The following is a 22,582-nucleotide window of genomic DNA, read 5'->3' as shown; positions in this document are numbered from 1 at the left end:
GCCCACGCTGGTCCTGTAGGTGGGGTGGGGGAGGGGTTCTCTGGGGTGGGGGGCTCTGCGGGCCCACGCTGGTCCTGTCGGTGGGGTGGGGGTGCCGGTGCTGAGCCCGTTGCCGAGTTCCCTGTTGAGGTCTGGGCAGCAGAGTGTGTAGTCCCGGCAGCTGGGGTTTTTGCCCAAATAGGGACACGTAGCCTTTGAACTTCTGCTATCAGATAACACGCAATACCGAAAAAGAGAAGTAAAATGGCCAGGAGGATTTGGGGTGGTTCACACGTATCGTTGTGTGAAACACGGTCACGTCACGTATGGGCTCAGGGACACAAGCTGCCTGTGCCCCTTGCTCACTGCGGCCCTGGGGGCTTCTGTCACCCACGCCCGAGATACCCCAAAGTGTGTGCAAACCCCTCCTGCCTTGTTTTCCTTTTTCTGCTGTTCACTTTGGGGGAAATCATGGTCCTTTGAACTTTGGCCTCTGGTCTGGACCCACTGTGGGCACCACACCCTTTCACCTGAGGCCTTGACATGCTCTGATGTCCTGCCTTCCCAGGGGCACGTTCAGAGTGAGGCTGGGGTGCCATCGGCCAGCTCAGCTGCAAGAAGCCTGGGTCCCCAGGTACCAGGCCAGAGTGGAGTGGTCCCAGCCTGCAGGGCAGGTCAGGGCGGGCAGAAACGGGGCTGGGGGCAGCAGCGGGCAGGCGGCTGCAGACTTTGGCCCATAGCGACCGCATCCCAGAGCTGTCCACTGGGCCTCCACATCCGCCCTCTCCACAGAGCAGGGTCTGCTCCCTGAGTCAGGTGGCTGCCCGGCACCTGGCCAGCGGCCCCACCTGTGTGCTCCCCTTGCCCAGTCTCCCCAGTGAGGCCTCAGGAGGCTGGGAGCAGGGCTGCTGGAGCTTGCGCACGCCTCACACACAGCAGGGCCTCCACTCCCACCCCCACCCCCGGCGGGGCCCCCCGGGCAGCCCCAGCCTGTTTCCTCACCTGCGTGGGGGATGCAATTGCAGGAGTGGCCCAGGTTAGTCTGTCCACCTGCCCTGCTTAATTCAGTCCACGTTGACAAAACTGTGTGCTGAACACTGGATACGGGACACTGTCCAGGAGCCCCAGGGGACAAGAAGGAGACCGGGGAGGCGGGGTGGGGGCGGGACCGCGCCCTCAGGTGCCCAGGCCCGGCCCTTCCTGGCCCTGAGCGGCTGATTGGCCGCGGGCAGGGGGCTGGTCACTGGGGCAGGGCGGGGCGCGAGGGCACGAGCCTCAGAGGCGAGGGGAGGACCAGAGCCAGCCTGAGCACGGAGCACCTTCTCCCCGGCCCCCCAGAACCGTGGGTTTGGATCCGGACCCCGCCCGCACCGCCCGCCATGCACGGCCTTGGGCTCCTGCTGCTTCCTGCGCTGTGGCTACAGGGTGAGTGAGTGCTGGGCGTCTGGCTCTGGCTGGTCCGGTCGCCTGGCCCCCTGCTCCCTGCGCGGGGCTCTGGGCTGGTCTCTGGGATTCGGCGGCGCACAGGTGGCCAGTCGGTGGGGAGGCCCTGGGCGGTGCACACACAGAAACTTCAAAAGGGAAGTGCGTGGGGAAACGGCCACCTGGGCGTTTTCTGCGCTGGAGGTGGGGACCGGCTGGGACAGAACAGGGTGGAGGATCTGGCTGCTTCGGCTCCATTCCGGGGCTTCGGGAGGATTGCCCACCTCCACGGGGAACCCCCAGCTTGGCAGGGAGGGGAGGACCGAGGAGCAGTGGCCTGGAGCCGAGGGGTTGGGGGCACCCCAGGGGGTTGTTTTGCCACATGGGGACCTGCCTCTCCTCTGGGGGGACTGACTGTGCTGCTGGCCTTGGCCCCCACCGTAGCTCCTGTGAGCCTCCTGGGGTTCGGGGGGGAGGGCGCTTACAGGGCAGGCCCTCTGCACGGCCTTCACTCCGGGAGGTTTGCCAGCTAGCCGTTTACGGAGACACAACCATTAACACCTTGAAAGAAGGAGAAAAGAGTCACCTGGGGAGTAGGTTTCCACCTCTGGGCCTGGGCTGGGTCCCTGCTGTCTGTTGCTGGATACGGGGCAGCTTCTAGATCTGGGCTGGGTGAACCCTGCGGAACAGGGCTGCCAGTTCCCTGTTAGATGCGGTCACGTGATTAGTTGGGATGAAAAATGTCAGCTCTAAGCGCTGGACGGGCAGACCCGCCCCCTGCCCCCCCCCCCGCGCCCTCCACCCCTCCCCCCCGCATCCCCCACCCCTCCCCCCGCCCGGGGCCTGTGGGTGTCCTCGTTCTGAGGGGGAGGGGGCATCCGGGTCACCCCAGGGTCTGGGAGGCAGCCTGGTGGGCTCCTGGAAGGGCAGGCGCTGGGTGGGGTCTCCGTGCACTGCCAGGCGCAAGTGTGCCCGACCCCACCCAGGGCGGGGGTCCTGCGGCCTCTTTCACGCAGAACCCCACTTGGGCTGGGCAGCCAGGGCTCAGAGTCTGCGGTCCCCACGCTGCCGGGCGATTCCCCAAGAGGAGGTGCCGGCGCACAGCAGGCTGGGAAGGGACCCCCAGGGCGGGAGGGTGCCCTGTGCGCCTGCTGACCCCCCTCTCCTGCAGAGGTCGCCCCCAGGGCCACCCTGCCCCACGTGGAGCAGTATGAGGTGGTGAGGCCCCGGCGCCTGCCAGCACCCCGCACCCGCCGAGCCCTGCCCTTCCACTTGGTAAGCCTGGGCAGGAGGCTGGCCTGGGGGTCCCTCCCTGGCCCCTCAGAGCCCGTTTCTGTCTGTGAGCAGGGTGATAGCTCCCCGTGTGCCCAGCGAGCTGTGAGGGGCTGCCTTTGGGGCTGAGGGCCAGGGCAGGCCCCTGGGGAGCTCACAGCCCACCTGGGCTGCCTTTCTCCTCCCCCCACCTCACCTTATTCTTCCGTGTCCTGCCCACCCTTGGGCAGGGCCACAGCCGCCCCGCCTCGGGGTGGGGGGTGCCGGCCGGGCTGCCCTGTCTTCCTTTCAGGAGCTCCGCCGGCCGCGGCCACTCCCCAGTTTCACTCCAGCGATTAGTCAGACTCCTCCAAGACTGGAGGGGATGGCTCAGCAGGGCGCTAGCTTACGCCTCTCGGGCATTTGGGGCCCGGCTGGGACTCCCCAGGGCGCCTGGGGGCACTCCTGAGACCTGAAGCGTGTGCGCCTGCACGTGCCCAAGTGTGTGTCGAGGACAGCCCCGTCCTGACCTCAGGGTGCGGGCACAGCGCACGGTGTCCTAGGGGTCAGCTGCGGCTGGGGGCGCCCCTCCAGTCGGGCCCTGGGCTGGAAGGGGCGGGGCCTCGCAGGGGCGGGTCACCTCTGCCGCCTGGGTTCTAAGGCTGCCTGTCAGGGGCTGTGTCCCCCCTCCCCTTGCTTCCCGGTAAGGGGCATTCTTCTTCTCCCCGTGTGGACTTGTGAGGAAACCACCGAGGCCTGAGGCACCCGAGGCGGTTCTGGGTGGAGCTCCCCACCTGCCCACTGCCTCTGGTTTGACCTGAGGCCCCACCTCCCCCTACTGGCCCTGTGCTACCCACCCCCAGGTTTGAGGTGGGCGTGGCCGGGCCCCTCTCTCTGGACCCCTCCCTTTTCTCCCGGCTCAGGGCCTGTACCCGGAGAGTGTGAGCTACGTCCTGGGGGCCCGAGGGCACACCTTCACCCTGCACCTTCGGAAGAACAGGTGAGCAGGGGCCTAAGCCTGTAGCCTGCTCCCACCCCTGCCCCCGGCACACCTGTGTCCTGGGCATACAGCTCCCTGGCCCAGCCTCTTCTCCACACCAGAGGTGGCTTCTGGGGCAGGCAGGTGGGGCCCAGAGCATCACGGGGGCTCTTTTCCAGGGACCTGGTGCGCTCGGGCTACGTGGAGACCTACACGGCCGCCGATGGCTCCCAGGTGACAGAGCAGCTGCCGAGGCAGGTATGGCCCCCCGAGTGACCCCCCCACCCAAGGCCGGCAGTGGCGGTGCAGGGAGCGCGGGCACTGGCAGTGGAGCCCTCACACCCTCCTCCCGCAGGACCACTGCTTCTACCAGGGCAACGTGGAGGGGCACCAGGGCTCCGCTGCCAGCCTCAGCACCTGTGCCGGCCTCAGGTGGGTGCTGCCGACCAGGCGGGGTGCGTCAGGACATCAGGGCCCAGCACTGTCTCACTCTCCAGCGAAGTGAACTGAGGCCAAGAAGGGAGGGGTGGGCCGGGGGCACCTACTGCCCTGGGGTTCCTCGCTAACTCAGAGCCATGGGCTCCGCTCTGCCTCAGGGGCTTCTTCCAGGCTGGCTCCACCATCCACCTGATCGAGCCCCTGGATGGGGGTGGGGAAGAGGGGCAACACGCACTGTACCAGGCACAGCACCTGCAGCAGAAGGCCAGCACCTGCGGGGTCAACGACAGCAGCCTGGAGACCATCCTGGGGCCGCGGGTCTCGGCGGCCCTCAGGCCCCGGGTGAGGGGAGGCCCTGCCCGCTGCTTCCGCGTCCACTTGGCCCCGTGCATCCCCAGACTCCTGAATGCCCCGCGAAGCGGGGGTGCTGCCTGCCGCCCCCGTGGCTGGGGTGGGCCTGGGCCTGGCTGCACGCTGGCTGCAGAGCCAGCTCCTTAGTCTGCGTCAGAGCCCCCCCCAGCTCCCACCAAGGCTCCCCCAGCGCTGTGGGGCCAGCTCCGGGGCCTGGAGATGCTCCATGTGCGCAGACGGGCTGAGGACAGGCGGGCTGTGGCTGGGTGGCTGACCGGCTTCTTGTCCCCACTCCTCAGAACTGGCCAGTGCCCCGAGAGACCCGCTACGTGGAGCTGTTCGTGGTCACGGACAGCACAGAGGTACCGGGGGCGGGGGCGGGGGTTGGTGTGGGTGCAGGTGGGCCGACAGGCTGCAGCTGAGGGTCTACTGTCCTCCAGTTCCAGCGGTTGGGGAGCAGAGAGGCTGTGCGCCAGCGGGTGCTGGAGGTGGTCAACCACGTGGACAAGGTGGGGGCCGCTTCGCTCTGGGGGCTTCCTCTCAGCAGGGGCTGCCGGGACCCCGCGGCAGCACACACCCAGCCCAACAGAAACCCTGGCTGTAGAGGCCTGTTGGGGCACCTGGAGAGGAGGAGAGGGCTGGCCATGGGGGGCGCCCGGCTGCCAGTAGAACCATCCGCCAGGTGATGGGGGGGGCTAGGACTCTGCCCCAGCCCTCGTGACCTGTCCCATCGCAGCAGACGCTGGGGGGACCTCTGGCCCTTGGCTGGCCTCACCATTGGAACCTGACCCTCGGGGCTCCCTGCCCTCTGGCAGCTTTATCAGGAGCTCAATTTCCGCGTGGTGCTCGTGGGCCTGGAGATGTGGAACGGTGGGGACAAGATTCACGTCAGCACCCAGGCCGACACCACACTGAACAATTTCCTGTCCTGGCGGGTGCAAGACCTGGCGGGGCGGCACCTGCACGACAACGCGCAGTTCGTCACGTGAGTGGGCGGAGGCCACGCTGTCGCCAGGACGAGGGAGACCCAGGGGAGGCGGGTTCCGAGGTGGCCACGAGCAGACACTGCTCTCTTTCCCAGCGGGGTCGACTTCGCAGGGACCACCGTGGGACTGGCCAAGGTGTCCGCCATGTGGTCCCAGGACTCGGGGGCTGTGAGTGGGCGGAGGCCACGCTGTCACCAGGACGAGGGAGGCCCAGGGGAGGCGGGTTCTGAGGTGGCCACGTGCAGACACTGCTCTCTTTCCCAGCGGGGTCAACTTCGCAGGGACCACCGTGGGACTGGCCAAGGTGTCCGCCATGTGCTCCCAGGACTCGGGGGCTGTGAACCAGGTGCGGGGGATCCAGCTGGGTTTGCTGGACAGAGGCAGGAGCTGGCCACTGGGGGTGGGGGGGAAGGGAGTGGGGATCGGAGCTTGAGCTGGGGCCTGCGAGGGGGGGCCTCAGGACTCAGGTCCACCTGCTGGACACCTGAGCAGCTGCCTCTTCCGAAGGATGCACTGACGCTTTAGGTTTGAAGAAGTGATGTTGGCAGGAGGCACCGCCGAGCCCCTCAGCCTGCTGGGGGCGGGCGGGGGACTGGCCACCAGAGTGACCCCAGCCAGCATGGCCCCTCCTATAGGACCACAGCCCGAACCCCATCGGCGTGGCGAGCACCATGGCCCACGAGATGGGCCACAACCTGGGCATGAACCACGACGAGAACATCCAGGACTGCTACTGCCCGGTGCCGCAGGACGGCGGCGGCTGCGTGATGGCGGCCAGCATCAGGTGAGGCTTGGCCCCAGCCAGCCCACCCGAGGGCCTCCCGCCCAGCAGGGGTGTCCCAGGGCACGGACGGCTGGCCGCCCCCCCCACCCTTCTGATGGCAGGGACTCCCCTCCCCACAGCTCCAACTTCCCCAGAAAGTTCAGCCACTGCAGCCGGGCTGACCTGGAGACATTCGTGGAGAAGCCCCGGACGGCCTGCCTGGTGGACGCCCCGGACCCCGACCGGCTGGTGGGCGGCCCCGTGTGTGGGAACCGGTTCCTGGAGCGTGGGGAGCAGTGCGACTGCGGCGCCCCCCAGGTACAGGGCCGGGCCCCGCCGCCACCCTCTGCTTTCTGCCCACCGCCCACATGGGGGGCCGGTCCCCATACACAGGCTGGGGCGACCGTTCCTGACCCCCGGGCGCCCTTCGCACGCACAGCGACACCTCCTGTCCTCTGGCACCAAAACGACTGGCAGGGCTCGTGAGGGGGAGTGACCAGACCACCCGAGGGAAGGGCCTGGGGCCAGCCCAGCGTGCAGCCCGCTCAGACCTTCGCTGTTGCCCCCGCCCCCAGGACTGTCAGAACCGCTGCTGCAATGCCAGCACCTGCCTGCTGGCCAAGGGGGCTGAGTGTGCCCACGGCAGCTGCTGCCACGAGTGCAGGGTGAGCCTGGGGTTCTGGGGCACAGCAGCAGGCGTGGGTGTTTGGGGGCCTCCTGTTCCCTGGGTGAGCTCGGCTCTGCTGAACCAGGTGAAGCCAGCCGGAGAGCTGTGCCGCCCTGCAAAGGACCAGTGTGACCTCGGGGAGTACTGTGACGGCCGGCAGCCCATGTGTCCCGAGGACGCCTTCTGGGAGAACGGCACGCCCTGCCCGGGGGGCTACTGCTACAACGGGGCCTGCCCCACGGTGGCCCAGAGGTGCCGGGACTTGTGGGGGCCAGGTGAGGCGGGCATGGGCCCCGGTCATGGGCCCCTCAGGCCTGCCAGGGTGGCTGCTGGTCCTGAGTCGAGCGCTGACCTGCTCCTGCCCCGCAGGCGCTCGGGTTGCCATGGAGACGTGCTACAGCTACAGCATCTCCACAGGCTGCAAGCGCGGGATCCCCCTGGACTTTGGCAGGTGAGCGTCCACCCGTGGCCCGACTCCCCTGGGTCCAGGGCACGGAATGTTTCCACCAAGAGAGTCCTCTGCACAAAGGAGTCCGGGAGCTGAGTCAGGAGCCTCTCCGGGGGCCTACCTGGCCCTGCAGGACCCCCAGGCCAGAGCATGCTGCCCTTTGGGAGAGTGGGTCACTGTGGCTGGGCCGTGGACCCCTGCGGGTGGACCCAGGGCCTCACCCACAGCTCCTGGTGCGCTGAGCACGGTTGTGAGCACCGCGCAGGGGTCCCCGCGGAGCTGGCTCCACGCACGTCCCTCTGTCCTCAGGGTCAACAGGTGTGGCACTCTGTTCTGTGAGGGGGGGCAGAAGCCCCCGGAGCGGAGTTCCTGCACCCTCACCTCCTCCTCGGGTGCTTGCCAGGCTCTCGTCCAGGACAGCAGCAGCGTGTATGAGCCAGTGCCGGAAGGCACCAAGTGTGGCGAGGAGCAGGTGGGCCGGACGTGCCTCTCGGTTGGGCTGCTGGACCCCAGGGCGAGCTGCTGGGGCCCAGAGCAGGGCGGTGGCGGCTGGAGGAGGGCTCTGTTCTGGGGAGAAACTCGGGAGGCGCATGGGGGGTGCGGGAGAAGACCCTTCTCAGTTAATGGGCTTGAAGACTATTTGTCCTGCAAGCCCTCTGGGGATGGGCGGGGCCAGTCCTCTGTGGCCCTGGTGGCAGCAGAAGTCTGGCCGGGCAGTGCCTCTCCCCGTGGCCAAGGCCGGCCAGCAGATGGGCTGCGGGCGAGGCCACCGGGGGTGTGAAGGCTGTGGCCTGCCCCTCCGAAGCCCAGACACAGGTTTTGGGTCCGCTCTGGTTGATGGTGGAGAGCTGGGGTGCTTCAAGCAGGGGTCTAGACTGGCTGCCTACGGAGACCCCCACTGCCCTCCAGGTTTGCTGGAAAGGCTTCTGCCAGGACCTCCGTGTCTACAGATCCAGAAACTGCTCTGCCCGGTGTAGCAACCATGGGGTACGTGGGCCCAGGGGATGGCCTGCCACCAGCCCTTTGGGCTTGAAAGACGCTCAGACTGTGCTGAGGATAGCCCAGACAAACAGAGGGCAGAGGCTGGTGCCCTGGGACTGTGCCAGGAGCCTGCTGAGGCCTCCTGAGGCTGGAACTGACAGGGATCTGGGCGTCCCTTGTAGACACGGAAGCCCAGGTTAGTCACAATGCTGGTGGACACGTGGGCCAGGCCGGTCTGATGTGAAGTGTCCTATTCTGAGCTCTTAGTAACCTGTGCTGTGACGCTGGGGAGGTCAGAGCTCTGAGGGCTTGAAACCGGGGGGCCTGGGGCAGTGCCCTCCCGTGTCCCCGTCTCAGGAGGACAGCCTGCCCCAAAGTTGTCCTGCCCGTCCTGCGGCGATGCCTGCTTTGCTCAGAAAGTCCACAGCGTCCCATCAGAGCCATCCTCCCTCACCCGGGGAGGGGCTGCTGCCGTCAGCACATCTGACAAAACCTGGGTGGTGGCAGTCCTGGACCCCTAGCTTGTCCTCTGTCAGTAGGGGCCCCAGCAGAGCAGACGGCGCCTCAGTGGGCACTGGGCAGTGCGGCAGGTGGGGGTCTGGAGACCCTGATGCCTTGGTCGTCCCCCAGGTGTGCAACCACAAGGACCAGTGCCACTGCCACCCGGGCTGGGCCCCGCCCTACTGCGCAGACCTGCTGTCTACTGTGCGCACAGGTAGGCAGGGCCCGCCCTGCCCTGCGCCTTCACACACCTTCACAAGCCCAGGGGGATCTGGCTGCGGGTCCTGCCTTTTCTCAGGCCACCTGGGAGGGGCCGAGAAGGAGGCCATGTGCCCCTAAACCGTGAGAGGCATGTTGAAGATGTGGCCTTGCAGCCCCCGGCATCCGGACCCCAGGATCCCAAGTCCCCACCTCGGCCCTACAGGAGAAGGGGGGCCCGTCCCAGAGGGAGGGCTGCAGGGGCAACGAGGGACAGCACCAGCTCCTTGCTGGGTGCTCAGCCCCGTCCTGGGCCCGGGAACCTCGGGGCCTCCCACCCCCACAAGTGTCTTCCTCCCCAGCGGTCAGGCCTACAGGGCCTGGCCTGGCCGCACCCACATCACTGAGGGCCTGGGGCTGCCCACCACCAAGCCCTCCAGCTGGTCCCCTGAGAGCCCAGAGTGCTGGCGTCATGTACCAGTTCTCAGGGCCAAGGTCCTCAGGTGGCCCTGGCCTTCGCAGGGGGCCCAGGGCTCAGGGCTGTTGGCGTGGCCAAGGAGGGGGCGCCTTCCTCAGGCCCCTCCTTGGCCCCAGGCTGGCCTGGACATGCGCTAAGCTGCCCGCGGGCCCTCCCAGCCCCTGCTGCCTCGAGGCACATCCGGCCCTGGTGGCACCTGGCCTCCTGTGTCCCCACAGCGTCCCGGAGCCTCCTGGTGGGCGTGCTGGTGCCTGTGGCGCTCCTGGTGCCTGTGGCGCTGACCTTGGCAGGCGTGGTCATCTACCGCAAAGCCCGGCACCCCGTCCGAAGGAGGTGAGCGAGCTCTGGGCTTGCAGGGCGTCAGCGTGTGTGCGCAGAGCGAGTCGCCTGCTCGCACTGCTGGAGGGGAAGAATGCACTCTTGGCCCCCTGCCTTCACTGACACGGGAGCAGGTGTGGGTCGTGGTGACAGGTTGGTGATGTGGAAACTCAGAGAGGACCCCGTCTCCCCCTTGCACCCCACCGCCCTCGGTGGACAGTGCGCTCTGAGTCTGCCCTGGGCTCTGGGTGTCCCCGGTGCCCACTCTGGGGGGACCTCGACCCCCACGCTGGCCGCAGCAGGACACACTTGCCCAGTGGCCTCCAAGTACCTCCTGTGGGCCCACCTGGACCCCAGAGCCAATGGGGCCAGGACATGTGAGGCTGCCTCTCCCTCTGCGCGCGGCTGTCACTGGCGCACCCCGACGGGCAGCTGCAGCTGTGGGCCTCTGGCCAGGCCAGGGTTCCCATGCCCAGGAGCCCCAAGTCCCTGGGCTGAATCCTGAGGCCAGGAAGCACTGACCCATCTTATTTCTCCCCAGGAATGTGGCGCCCAAGACGGCCATGGGGCTCTCCAATCCCCTGTTCCACGAGGGGCACAGGACACCGGTGAAGGGCAGGGCCCCGGCTCCCACCAGGAGGCCCCCAGAGCCAGGCCTTTCCTCCCACCCCAGCCAGCCACCCAAACCCACGGCTTCCGCAGTGACCCCTAAGTGGCCACCTCCTGCTGTAAGCACCAGGCATCCCCAACGGGTTCCCCAGGCCACCCCCAAAGCTCAGGCCAGGATGCAGTACCCAGGGGCTTAGAGTGGCCACCACGACCGCCATTTAGAGGCAAAATGAGGCTTTAGGACGAGTGGTCTGAGGACCCGCAGGAACTGATGACAGAATTGAATCTGAGGCTCGAGGCCTCTGCAAAGTCCACCTCGGGGCGGTTTTGAGGCCCAGACGCCCTTGCTGCCGTGCAGCACCTCTGTGCGTCCCCAGGGCTGTGGGAAGGGAGCATAACTCAGGGCCCTGCCCAGTGGTGGGGCAGGATGGCGCCCCCTGTGCACACACGGGCCTGTGTTCTTCCCACTCTGGGAGGGGCCGGAACCTTGGGTCCTCATCTGGGTGGGGGCAGCTCCGAAGCCAGGGCTCCGTGGAGGTGGCTGCCCTGAGACCCAGGCTCACGGCCGGCTTCCTGCAGCCTCCAGCCGCTATGTCCAGCCCACCGTCCCCAGTTCCTGTGTATACCCAGCAGGTCCCAGGCCAGGTGAGTGGGGGGCTGGCAGAGGGGCCGTCCAGGTGGCATAGAGTAGATCCTGGGAGGCGGAGGGTCTGGGGCTGGCTTTGGTGGGCCAGGGACCCTCGGGTGGTGGCCACTGCACCCTCAGGGGCCGACATGAACTGAACCCAGGGGAACTGGGGTCCTGACCTCTCCTCCCCTCCCAGCAGCTCAGACCTGCTCCTCCCACCAAGCCCCTCCCGGGGCTGAAGGCCAAGCAGGTGAGAGGACCCCCGGGGGAGGGGCACAGGGGTGTGTGGGGCTGTGGGCTCCATCGTTGTGCTCCCTTTGGTTTGAGGCTTCAGGGGTTTGGGAAGGGTCTCTCCCAAATGTGCGTCACTGCCGCCCCAGCAAGCCCCCTGCCTTTGGGCTCACTCGGGAGGCCCTCCCGCCTGTCCTGAGGTCTGGCCCTGGCGGGTCCCCTTCTTTGCTGGGAGCCCCGTGGGTACTGCCGAGGGTCCTGCGCACCTCTGGACAGGCACACGCACCGCCCGGCAGGCGGGGAGGTCACCTGCTCTGGCGAATTGTGAGGCAGGGAGACCCAGGCTCCTCTCTCCGCCCACCAGGAGCCTGGGGGGCCCGCGGCAGCCTGTCCGCCGGCCGGTGTGGAGTCATCACTTGGTTGCAGTGGTGTCTGCAGGGCTCTAAATCTCAGTAGGGCCCGTCTTCCCTTAGCGGTTAATGTCGTGAGGATACTTGGAGCAATGCCCAGCTGGTTACTTCCTAAACTGACCCACGGTGCCTCTGGGGGTGGATCTCACCTACCACAACCATTACTGTGGCGTTTGCTTAACGGAGATTCTCTACTTTTTGCTTTTTATTTTGAATTAATTTTAGAGTTACAATGAAGTTACAAAAATAGTCCGTAAAAAAGTCTTAGGGAGGGGTTTTGACAGGCCAGACAGGGAAGGGGGTGGGCAGAGAGATTTCTGGCCACGGAACTGGTGGCAGCCAGGGAATTGTGCTGGGGGAGAAAAGTGCAGGCGACTTCTGCCCCTCTGCTCAGCAGGGACCTTCTCGGTGTGCTGGGCCCACCCTGTCCCTCTGGCGCTGGAATGAGCTGCCTGGGCTGAGCAGGGCCCCTGCTGGAGGCCTTCCGTCTCCACTCCAGCCCTGGCCCCGGGAAAGCTGAGATGCAAACAAATGCAAATTCTAGTAGTGGATCCTTTGCTTTAGAGCTTCTGAAGACCCCCATTCTGGCAATTTAAGAGCTTTTCCTGGGTCATGTTGGGGGAGGGGGGAGGGGGGAGTTGAGGGAAGAGGGCAGGGCAGCGAGATAAGCCGATGGGCCCAGGAATGGGGGCCCTGCCACATCTGGGTTTCATTCGGGGCAGTGGCAGCTGTGGGTGGGGAGGGGGTTGGGGGCACTTTTCTGTAGAGAGCTCAGCGAAGAGAAACATGCAGGCCGGCCTGGAGCAGAGCAGAGCACCCAGGGAACTTTCTAGAAGGTGCTGGGAAGCTGGCGCCCTGGCCCAGCTGGCTATCAGCTGTGTCTGCCTCCTTCCAGGTCGTCAAGCCAACCTGCACTCCACCGATGCCACCCATCAAGCCCAGGGCCGGAGGGGCCCAGCCTGGACCCACTCAGGTGAGGCCCTCACACACAGGGCAGTGCCCAGCTGGCTGCCTGGGGCACAGCCCTGAGAGGATGTAACATCCGCCCTCTACTCTGTCAGAGGACTTTTCAGTGCTTGCCGCTTCTTCCAGCTGTTACTGTGTCTTTTTCTCCACTAGTGTAAGTACAGAAGTCTATTCTTGATAAAGCATCAGCTGTTAATACCCGGGCTGTCTCCACTCGGCTCTGAGCTCTGAGCACGGTCATATCATTGGATGAACTGAGGATCCAAATTTTAAGAAAAGTAAACAGAAATTAGATTCAGTTGTGCTCTTTGTAGCAGATGGTTTTTAATGTCAGTTCTTTCTTCCTTTTCCAAGGGAGTTGTTGCCCCAAAGGTTGCTCTGAAACCCCCCGTCCAGAGGAAGTGATGGGGCCCGAGCTCAAAGCACCCTGGGGGGCATCTGTGCACCTGTCTGGACGTTGCCTATGATCATGTGACCTCGCCACCAGCACCGACAGACCAGCTGCCTGGCCCCAGGCCCTCCGTCGCCCTCCCTGAGGGCTGGGTCCACTGTGAAAAGTCCTAGCGGAAGAGCCAACTCCTCATGGCCAAGGTCACTCTTCAGCACCCCACGGTCACAGCCCAGGCCCTCTCCGCCCAGGACTCCGTGGTCGGGCCCTCGGCTGCTGTCCTGACCTCAGGAACGGGGGCCAGGCCAGTGCCTTCTCACCCACGTGTGTCTCCATACTGCCCCTGGTGTCTTGTCTGGGTCTCTGGAAACCTCAGATGCACATTCAGTAGGCTGAAAACTTTAATGAAGTTTTTGTGTTCTACAATTAAATTATTGATCAAATTCTAAATGACGGGAGATCGGTGGAAAATGTTGCATGCGAAACAATGTGGAATTTATAAGATTTAAGAGTCCAATGCTTGTTAAAATAAAACTCTGCTGTAAATGAGTAAGGTCAAACTTTCCCCTTCTTTTCTTCTTAGACTTTATCGTAAGCCCTCCTCTGCTTAAACTAAGTAGCTCGGTCCGCCCGCGCGGAGCGGGCCGCTAGCACCCAAGGTGGCCGGCGCCCCTCCCCTTCCGACCCCGCTCCGGTCTCCCGGCAACGGCCCCGCCCTTCCGCCGCCGTCTCCCGGCTCCACGGGGGGCGCCGGCACGCAGGGCGCCGCCAGGCCGAGTCCCCCGGCCCGGCCGCCGCTGCTGCCCGGCGCCCTCCGTGGCCTCAGAGACGCCTGGCTGGACGCACTGCCGCTCAGCCGCCGCAAAGCGCCACCTGGCCCGGGACTTCAGCGACGGCGGTGAGGGCGGGGCGGCGGCCACGACGGGGCCGGGGGCCCGGGTGACCGCCGGTTGTCCAGGCCGCAGGGCCGCCGCTCGTCAGCCGGTTCCTGGCGCTCTCTGCTCAGGGGAAGAGCGCAGCGGTCATCCCTCCCGGCCAGCAGGAGCCCCGAAGGAGATATGCCGCTAGTCGGGACGGCCAGGCAAGGGCCGCGGCCCCGGAAGGGTCCCCGCTCCCCGGACTCCCTGCAAAATGCAGACGACCCCAGAGGCAGGGCGTGAGGGGCCTCTGGAAGGAGTGGGCAGGACGTGGGAGGGGCGCTGCCTCGATGGCCCCAGAAGGAGGAGGAATGCGGCAAAGCGAGGGGCCAGTTCTGTGTTCAACCTGGCCACGGGAATTCCTCCCGTCCCAGGACCCCGCGTTCCCCGGGGGAGGATGCAGCAGACTGGGGTCCTCCTAGCAGCTCCTCTGACACCACGGGCTCTCACAGCCCCCTCCCCTGGGGCGCCCACACCCTGCGGGTGCTCCCTGGAACTTCTCTCTGTCCTCATCCACCTCGGAGGCCCTGGATGACTGATGATTTAAGGAATCCAAGGGCTCTTAGCTCACCTCTCGCCCCTGCCCGCTCCACCCCAGTGATGCTGGCGGAGATTGTGAAGCTCTTCCACCCCCGGCTTGTGGACCTGCACAACTATATCCCCACCTGCAACAAGGACCAGAAGCTCAGCAACTGGAGCATTCTCAACAGGCAGGGCTTTGCGGCAGGCTTTCCGCCCCCTGCCTTTTCTGCTGGGGCCCCACTCCTCACTCTCCAAGGCTGTCCTGGACGGGCAGCCTCCCCCCAGCCCCTCCCAGCCCCTGGGACAACTTTTCAGGCTGTGTCCCTGCTGTGGGTCTCCCTGACACTGTCCAGTCCAACCTGGGGCTCCTGGGGGCTCCCCGCCAAGAGGACAGCACTGGTCAGCTCGACACCCGCTTACCGGGGCACCAGCCTTGCCCTCTGACTGCGTGTCCAGATCATGCTGACCACACCTCTCGCTCACCCGCCCACCCGCCAACAGTTCTGGGTGACAGGCTCTGCTCAGGCCTAGCAGACACAGCAGTACGTGGGCCCCTGCCTTCGTGGGGCTGTACGTCTGTGGGGAAGACAGATAAACGAAGAGATGGGACCAGTGTCAGCTGTGACAAGTCACATGAGGGACAACGAGGCAGAACCCATGAGGCAGTGACAGTGAACAGAGTGGGGCTGCAGTGGGGAGGGGATGTCACCAAGGGTCCTCGGAGCACACTGCCCGTGGGGGGGGTGGGATCACTGCCGTGGCAGGGTTGAGGACTTATTCTGAGGAGAGAGGGGACTTTGGGGGAGGTGGAGGAGGGGTGGGCTGCCCCCGCCCCCAGAGGCGAGAGGATGGCAGCTGCAGGCAGACGTGGGGAGAGGTCAGGCTCTGAGCACTTTGGAGGTGAGCTAGGAGGACTTCCGCCCAGAACAGAGGAGACTCAGGCAAGAGGATGTGTCCTCTGCAGAGTCCCTGGGACACTTATCGGGGAGGTGGTGGCCCAGGCTGGGACTCACCTGGCCTGAAGGCACAGGGCACCATGTGTCCTGTGACCCCTGATGGGGTAGCCGGGAACGAGACGGCCACGGGTCTCTGTGGGTCCCGGGCCCTCTGCATGGAGGCGAGCCAGCCCTGCCGCCCGGCTCTGCAGGGCGGTCTGCTCTGAGGGCTGTACCCTGCTTCCTCTGCGGGAAAGTCCTCCACAATCTGGGTTTCTGTGTCTCGGAGGAGGAGATCCGCAAGGTGGTGGCCGCCACGCCTGGGGCCATCGAGCCAGTCTTGTGTGCAGTGAGGGATAAGGTGGAGGCGGGCGAGGACCCGCCCGGCAGGGCTGGACGTGTGGGTACCGTCGTACAGCCTTGGAACCGGCTGAGTAAAACCAGGAAATAGGTGGGGATGAAGCCCCGGGTCCCCACGGCCCCGGGGCCCAGACTGCAGTGAAGTCTTGGCTGCACTGCTGGTGCGGCCCCAGGCCAGGGCCCCTTCCAGCCTGACCTGTCTGCTTCCCTTTTCAGAAGCGCTCAGGCCCAGCGTCCCCCAGCTAGCCCCTCCCTGCTCCCTGTCTGTGACTGGGAGACCCAGGCAGGCCTGTCGGCGACAGGAGCAGAGTCAGCCCCTCCTGCCGGTCTCCCTGCACAACGTTTGAACCCTCTGCAGGACCCAGGAGCCTCCAGTGGCGACACTGACAGACCATGGGTGGGGCTCACCGCCTCTGCACACGCTGGTAATGGCCAACCGCCCCCCCCAACAAGTGGGCACCCCCGGGCCCTGTCCACAGGCCGTGCGGGGTGGCCGTCGTTCAATGGTCACCTCTCCAAACGGGGAAGCCGTTCAGAGGCACCGAGGGCTGCGCCTGGGCACCACGTTAGGCCTGACTGTGCCCCCGTGGCGCTGTGTGGGCTGAGCCAACCACCCCACCACGCCCCTGTGTGCCCCTCTCCCAGCCGGAGGCCCTGAGCTGGTGGTCGGCTTATCTCGCAGGCCTGCCGAGCCCCTCAGCGCCCTCCGGGGCGGAGACCCTTGGGAGTCAGAGGGCTCCAGAGGAGACGGGCTGCTGGGCATACAGAGGGTGGGCCCCATCTCGAGCCCTCTGCCCCCCCAGCCCCACCTCCACTGGCCCACGGGCCGAAGGCCCCGGGTTTGCCTTTCAGTCGGGGCCCAGCTGGCGAGCGCTGGCAGCTCCTGGACCCTGGGCGTGCTGCAGGAGGCAGTCAAGGTACAGGCCTGGGCGCCCCCCAAGCAGCCCGGACTGGTGTGCGGCGAGGCGGTGGGGGGCAGGCGGGGCCCTTGACCGGGACCCACGTTTAGGTGGATTATTTAAATACAGGACGTTCCGAAGATATCTAGAAGCCCCCATCCCCACGGACTGACCACCCAGCTTCACTAGTTATCAAAGCCTGGGGCCCACGAGCCAGGGGCTGCAGACTCACAGGCGATGCCACCGGATGTGCTGGACAGCAGCCCAGGGGCCATGGGGCCAGGTCAGGGAGCAGAGGCACATCCCTAAGGTGCACACCTGGTTCTGGGACGCAGCCTGGTTCTGGGATGCAGCCTGGCTCTGGGGGCACAGCCTCTTCCCCTCTCTCTCACCAAGGGTCTCCAGCATTCCTGGGTTCAGGAGGTGCTCAGGTCCCTTCACTGCCGCACAGAGACCACTGCGTGCTCCCCCAGCACCCTGGGAGCACAGGCTGCATCTTTGGGCCCAAGACAGTGGGGGGTGGGGTGGGTGTGCAGGCCGAACATGTCGGGCCTCAGGGTCCGAGGGGTTGTCAGGAATAGTGATGACAGCATGGTTCCCGAGGGCTGCGCGGATCTCCACTCAGTTTTCTTAAGGAAGCAGGGAAGTGGTGTCATCGTGTGGTTTGCGTGTGTTGGAGAGCAGAGAGGAAGCCGTGGTAGGGACGAAGCTGCTGTCTCGCACCCATGGCCGTGGCTCTGGCCCCTGGGCTAACACAGGGGGCCCTGGCCTCCGTGGGCCCTTGAATAACATGGGTTTGAATGGCGTGTGTGTTTTCCAGTAGATACGCACCACGGCGCTGCGCTGTGTGTGCTGCAGACCCAGGGTGCAGGACTGAACGTAAAGCTGTAGGCGGGTTATTGGCTGTGCGGGGGGTGCTGTTTGGCACCTCTAGCATCCCGCGGCCACTCCTCGCCGCATTGTTCAGCTGCCAGCTGTGTTTTATTTTATGAAACCCAGAGGGGAAAACAGTTCATCTGCCACTTAAGATAGCGACACAGTTAAGTGCCCTTCCTGTGACTGTCACTGATGTAAGATAAAGCAGGCGGGGGGAGGGCCGTGGAGGGGCCTGGATGTGCCGGGCCGGAGTCTCCTGCGTGGACTGAAATTAGAACTGGACACGCTCAATCAGCATGCTGCCTCGGGACGCCCCTGGCCTTCGCAGATTGTCACTGGGGAGAGGTGTGGCCAGGCCGCATGGGGCGGTGGCACACTGGGCCTGCTGGTGCACCCTGTCCAGGGTCCTCGGAGGGGTCTGTCTGCTGAGAGGCCGACCCCCTGCCTCGGCCAGCTGGAGCCATCTGTCCTTGGACACAGCATCTAGGGGGCAGATGAGCTTTTCGAAATATTCTCTTTTTCACCCACTTGAGGGAGGCGGGCTGTGTGTTCCCAGCAAGGGGAGGCTTGCGCCATGGCCTCCCTTGGAAGGAGGCTCAGCAGGGCCAGCGGCTGCACTCGAGGCAGGACCGCTGAGCAGGGGCACTGGGTGGTCCCTCCCAACCGTCGGTCTTCACGGGAGCGTCTTCTTGGCTGTTTCCCTTCAGAAGTGAGCCCTGCACATGGCGTTGCACCATCAGCAGGCGTGCTCCAAGGACCTGCCCGCGGCCGGGCAGGGGCTGCAGAGCAGATAGGCCGGGAGGCTCCCAGTCTCAGCCCGTGGCTGGCAGGACCCAGGGGTAGGCTGGATGGGATGGGGGAGGGAAGCCAGCCCCTCCCTCTCGTGTCCTGCCCTCCATCACCCTGGGTCCCTCAGGCTCATTTCGGGGACCCACATCATCTCCGTCCAGGGTGCCCCACTCGAGGGCCTTTGGTCTGACCACTGGCTGTGTGGCCTTGTAGCCCGGGGCTGAAGCTGCCCAGCTCCAGAGGGTGGACACGTGTCCCTCAGGGACGTGTGTTTTCCTGCAGGTCCTGCAGATGAAGGCGGCCAGGCTGGAGCACCTGCTGAAGCTGAAGGACCAGCGAATTGGAGCTCGTGCAAGAGACCAGCCCCGGTGATGGAGGGACTCCCAGGGCCAGAGGGGCCATGCTCCCCGTCCACCAGACTCGGACCTTGAACCCACACGGAACCCCCCCAGACCAGGTGCTTCCGGGTGTGGCCGCACGCCGTCCAGCAGGCTCAGAGCGCCGCGGGGGCCCGAGCGAGTGTGTCCACAAGCATGAGGCCTGGGCCCGTCCCGGCTGCGCGTCTCAGGGCTCCCAGCCGGTGTGGCTCCCCTGCGCTCGAGACTGGTTTGGACATGAAGACTTGGGTCCGATTCCCCGGAGGCCCTAAGCTGTCCCGTCATCACTGTGTCTGTGAATGTGGAGGGTCTGCGGTGTGCTGTGTGCCGTGGGGGCCCGGGGGCGGCAGCGTTGCTTGTCAGCTCACCTGAAGTCCCCGAGGACCCCGGAGAAAAAGCTTGCTGGGAGGTCGTGTGCCCTGAAGATAGCCTGTGGGGACCGGCAGAGCCTCGTTGTAATCACCACGCTCTGCTCTGGAGGCCGGGGGGTCAGAGCGGAGCCAGGACCTGTGCGACGGGCCTCACCCAGGCCACATGGGGCCCCTGGCCCTGGACGGGGACTTCAGGGCGGTGGGTGGGTGTGGCTAGGTGCCCCAGACGCTGAGGGGGGCTGGGGGTGGGGACAGGGGCTGCATCCTGCTGGCTTCCGTGTCCTGGCATCCAGGCTGGGGGGCTGGGGGGCACCCCAGAGCCTTGGTTCTGCTTCCCGCCCGCTGACTCACATCCTGGGCCCCTGCAGGGTTTCAGGAAGCGGCGTCAGAGCTGAAAACCTCTGTCAGGGTTTCAGGGCTGCTTCCAGCTCTGAGTCAGCCTGCATCCTCCCTGAGTCAGACTGTGCGGCCGCGGCCCCATGGCCCACGTCAGGGCCATGGCGCTCCGACGGCGGGCTCCGAGGCCCTTGCGGAGAGAATCAGGGCTTGAGCTCCCTAGAAGCACGGCTGAGGCCAAGGACCTGCTCCCTCCGGGAGGGGCCCTGCCTCCGGGAGAGCCTGGATGGGGCCATCTCTGAGGGTTGCCCTGGACACAGCCTCAGGGGGGCAGCACGTTGTGGTGGGGGTAGCAGCCCTGCCTGTGGAGCCAGGACCGCAGGATCCGTGTGCTGGGTCTTCCAGACTGCCTGCCGCGGGATTCCGGGCCACAAGCAGCCCCTACTGATTCCTAGTGTCAGGAGCTGGCAGGCCCACAGAGATGAGCTCCCGCAGCCCGGAGCTCACAGTGTCTTGCCAGCTGGGCAGGAGTCTGGGTGTGGTGCGGGCTCCCGCAGCCTCCCTCCACCTTGGTACAGCAAGGGGCTGCTACTGTGTTCCAGGGCCAGACACCCAGACGCGCACACGCGAGAGGCTGGCTGGCCCTTTGTTGAAGCAGGAGCCTGCAGTGGGCATCGCACATGTGCCTGTGTCAGGGAGTGCCCATGTGCTCGCTCACCAGCGGAGGTGGCCATGGGGCTGGCCCGGAGGCTGGGCTTTGGAGACAGAGGGTGGAGCTTGGGAAACAGCCCAGGGCACAGGGCTGCCCTGACAGGGACCTAGGAGCAGGTGCTGAGTTGCAGGGGCCAGAGGTGGGCCCCGGATCTCTGGCCTGCAGACGAGCCCACAGGTGGCCCCTGCAGGGGTCCCAGCTAGAGCCCCTGCCCTACTCCAGCTTCGAGGGGCCTTAAGCCCAGGGCTGGGGCTGGAGGCAGGCAGGGGGCTCACCGGGGGGCACGAGGTGGGGAGAGCTCAGAAGGGGCTGTGCCACCAGCAGGGGCAGGAATGCAGAGGAGCAGCCCAAGTAGGGTCGGGCTCGGGGCGCATCAGCAGGGCCTGATTCGGGGGCCCTGGAGGGAGGCCCCTGACCTGGCTGGTAGGCCTGGGGGACGTGTGACGGGCAGTGGATCTGAGTCCTGCTGGGTCACAGGCAGAGCTGGCTCAGGCCTGGGTCCCGGGGGAGAAGCAGAGGCGGGGCTCTCTCTGGAAGAACACGAGAAGGCCGCCCGCTGGTCTATCCCTTGGTCGCCGCCGTCGTGCTCTCACTGTTGCTGGCTGTGGACTCAAGGCAGCTCTCTGGTTCGAGCATTTTCGGTCACTCCAGCTTTCTCCGGCTGTGAACTGTGCGGCGCAGAGACTGCCGGGCAGTTAACAGGGAGGTTAAGGCCAGGCTGCCCTCCCCCCAGCCCAGGAAGCAGACCCCCAAGCCCTGTTAAGTGTCTCCGTGGGCGCAAGGTGGACGCTTGGGTACTTGGTGCGTCGTCTGACAGATCTTTTTGTACGTGTTAAGTATTTCATAATTTTAAAAACACTTTTAAGGGGAAAACCTTGGGAGGCACAGAGGTGTAAATGAGATCCTGAGGGCCCAGCAGTGACACTACCCGCCCAGGGTGGGTCGAGGTCAGTGGGCAGCCCAGGCTTCCCCAGCCTTTGTGAAATGGGAAAGTGGAGGTTCCCGGGGCAGCCGCGCCCACACTGCCCAGGAGCGGCGCCGGGCTGGCCCGAGGGCGACTCCGCGTGGCCGGGACAGAAATTGCGCCTTCCCGACCCTCCTTCAAAAGTGGTAACACGCCAAGTCCTGCAAGGAACCACCACCCTCTCCTGTGTGTGCTCTCTAGCGGCCTAGAGCCAGATGCAGCAGGGAAATGTGAGGCCTGGGGTGGGGGCGGGGTGCGCCCCCCACAAATAGAGCCGGGTGGGGAGATGAAAACAGAGCCTGACGTGTGGGAGCGGGGGCCACGGAAGCCCACCACACCTGACTCCCGAGTAAAGGCGTGAAGAAAATGAGGGGCTGGCGACTCAGGCAGAGGAACAGCCGATACAAGGGCAGAGAGCAGGGCTCCGTGCTGGGGCTGCGGGGCGGGGAGGGCAGAGGGGCTGAGGCTGAGAGGCGGAGGCTGGCGCTGTTCAGGCAGGGCCACCGTGGCCACCGGGCAGCAGGAGGCACCTGACAGCCCTGGGGGGCAAAGCCCTGAGAAGTCAGGTTCCGGGGGGAGACTGGGAGGCAGAGCTGGTGGGCCCGACGTCACGGGCATCACTAACGCGGTACGTTTAGAGTTCCAGAAGACGGGAGGGCGGGTGCTCAACCAAAGGGCCCCGGAGCCATCACGCGGGATTGGTGGGGGCCGAACCCCAGGCTCTCGGCTCCCCCGGGGCATCAAGGCTGAGCGAGCTCGCCAGGCTGTGTTTCCGAGTTGTGAGGTAGGGCAGCCGGCCTAACGTTGCACGTGCATTAAATATGCTGTGTCACCTAGAAAACATCTTTCAAGGAAAAACACCCTAGACACACAAAACGTATGAGAAGTGAACTGGTGACGGGGAGCTTCCATAAAACTAACTTAGAGGTTCAGCCAGAACACAGAGTTTGTTTAGCTCAAGGTTGTGATTAAATTCAGGTAGTAAATTAAGCAGAACAGATTGCAATCGACTGAGATTAGAAATGAAGGCACGGAGAAGATGCAGGAAAGGACGCGTGAGCATGTTGGGACAATGGCCGCTGCCCCGAGGGCCACCAGGCCCTCAGCACCCACAGGCCTGGGACTCCAGGCCCCTCTGGCGGCCCCGCCGCTGCCACAGGATTGCGGGAGGAGGTGGGGGAAGCTGCCCTGGAAGGGACCTGGCTCACGCGTAGAAAGTGATAAAAAGATGCCCAGAGAACAGGCTGGCGGAAACCCACACGATTCACAGCGATGGCCCCCGGGTGGCAGAATGGTCACTTCTGTATTGTTGACAGTCATAGCAACATGTTGTTGTGTAATTGGAAAAAAATGAGAATGGCTCTAACAAGCTCGCCTGAGAGAGACAGGCCTGCTGCTGCGCCCCACGTACGCCTGACATCCGTCCTTGTTGCCCCGTCCCCTCATAGACCCTGAAAAGGATACACTTGTTAAAAGAGAGAAGCTCCCTCAGAACCAGCCAGCGGGGTGGCCGAGGGCCTGGTCCGTCTCTT

At 65.3% G+C, this 22,582-nt stretch overlaps 2 protein-coding genes across 6 annotated transcripts; one reads left to right on the top strand and one right to left on the bottom strand.

Annotated features, from left to right (window-relative positions):
* The first annotated feature begins 1,239 nt into the window (after positions 1–1,239).
* On the top strand, positions 1,240–13,544 carry ADAM8 (ADAM metallopeptidase domain 8). Of its 5 annotated transcripts, none has more exons than XR_003797108.1 (24): positions 1,240–1,404; positions 2,573–2,676; positions 3,576–3,652; positions 3,811–3,889; positions 3,987–4,063; positions 4,228–4,411; positions 4,720–4,782; positions 4,861–4,929; positions 5,236–5,405; positions 5,671–5,752; positions 6,042–6,190; positions 6,310–6,487; positions 6,745–6,834; positions 6,922–7,111; positions 7,206–7,287; positions 7,594–7,756; positions 8,194–8,271; positions 8,896–8,980; positions 9,661–9,775; positions 10,302–10,488; positions 10,949–11,014; positions 11,194–11,247; positions 12,534–12,758; positions 12,959–13,544. XR_003797108.1 is itself a non-coding variant. In XM_029245866.1 (24 exons), the coding sequence occupies exons 1-24, from the start codon at positions 1,359–1,361 to the stop codon at positions 13,007–13,009; spliced, it is 2,514 nt and encodes an 837-aa protein (XP_029101699.1). In that variant the 5' UTR covers positions 1,240–1,358; the 3' UTR covers positions 13,010–13,544. The 5 variants fall into 5 exon arrangements, 4 of the variants coding, with proteins under 4 accessions (XP_029101699.1, XP_029101698.1, XP_029101697.1 ...); XM_029245866.1 differs by having other exon boundaries at positions 11,197–11,247; positions 12,534–12,611; XM_029245865.1 differs by having other exon boundaries at positions 12,534–12,611.
* Positions 13,545–20,496: 6,952 nt separating this feature from the next.
* On the bottom strand, positions 20,497–21,845 carry LOC114908507 (SH3 domain-containing protein C23A1.17-like). The gene is made up of 2 exons (XM_029244749.1): positions 21,389–21,845; positions 20,497–20,770 (listed from the first exon to the last, which is right to left on the bottom strand). Exons 1-2 carry the CDS (start codon positions 21,789–21,791, stop codon positions 20,697–20,699), a joined length of 477 nt encoding a protein of 158 aa, XP_029100582.1. The 5' UTR covers positions 21,792–21,845; the 3' UTR covers positions 20,497–20,696.
* Between the last annotated feature and the right edge of the window lie 737 nt (positions 21,846–22,582).

The sequence above is a fragment of the Monodon monoceros genome, unplaced genomic scaffold (genome assembly GCF_005190385.1).
Source record: "Monodon monoceros isolate NGI ecotype Baffin Bay Population unplaced genomic scaffold, NGI_Narwhal_1 Super_Scaffold_4, whole genome shotgun sequence".
In the NCBI taxonomy this organism is placed as follows: Eukaryota; Metazoa; Chordata; class Mammalia; order Artiodactyla; family Monodontidae; genus Monodon; species Monodon monoceros.
This window is presented reverse-complemented; position numbering and strand designations above follow the sequence as displayed.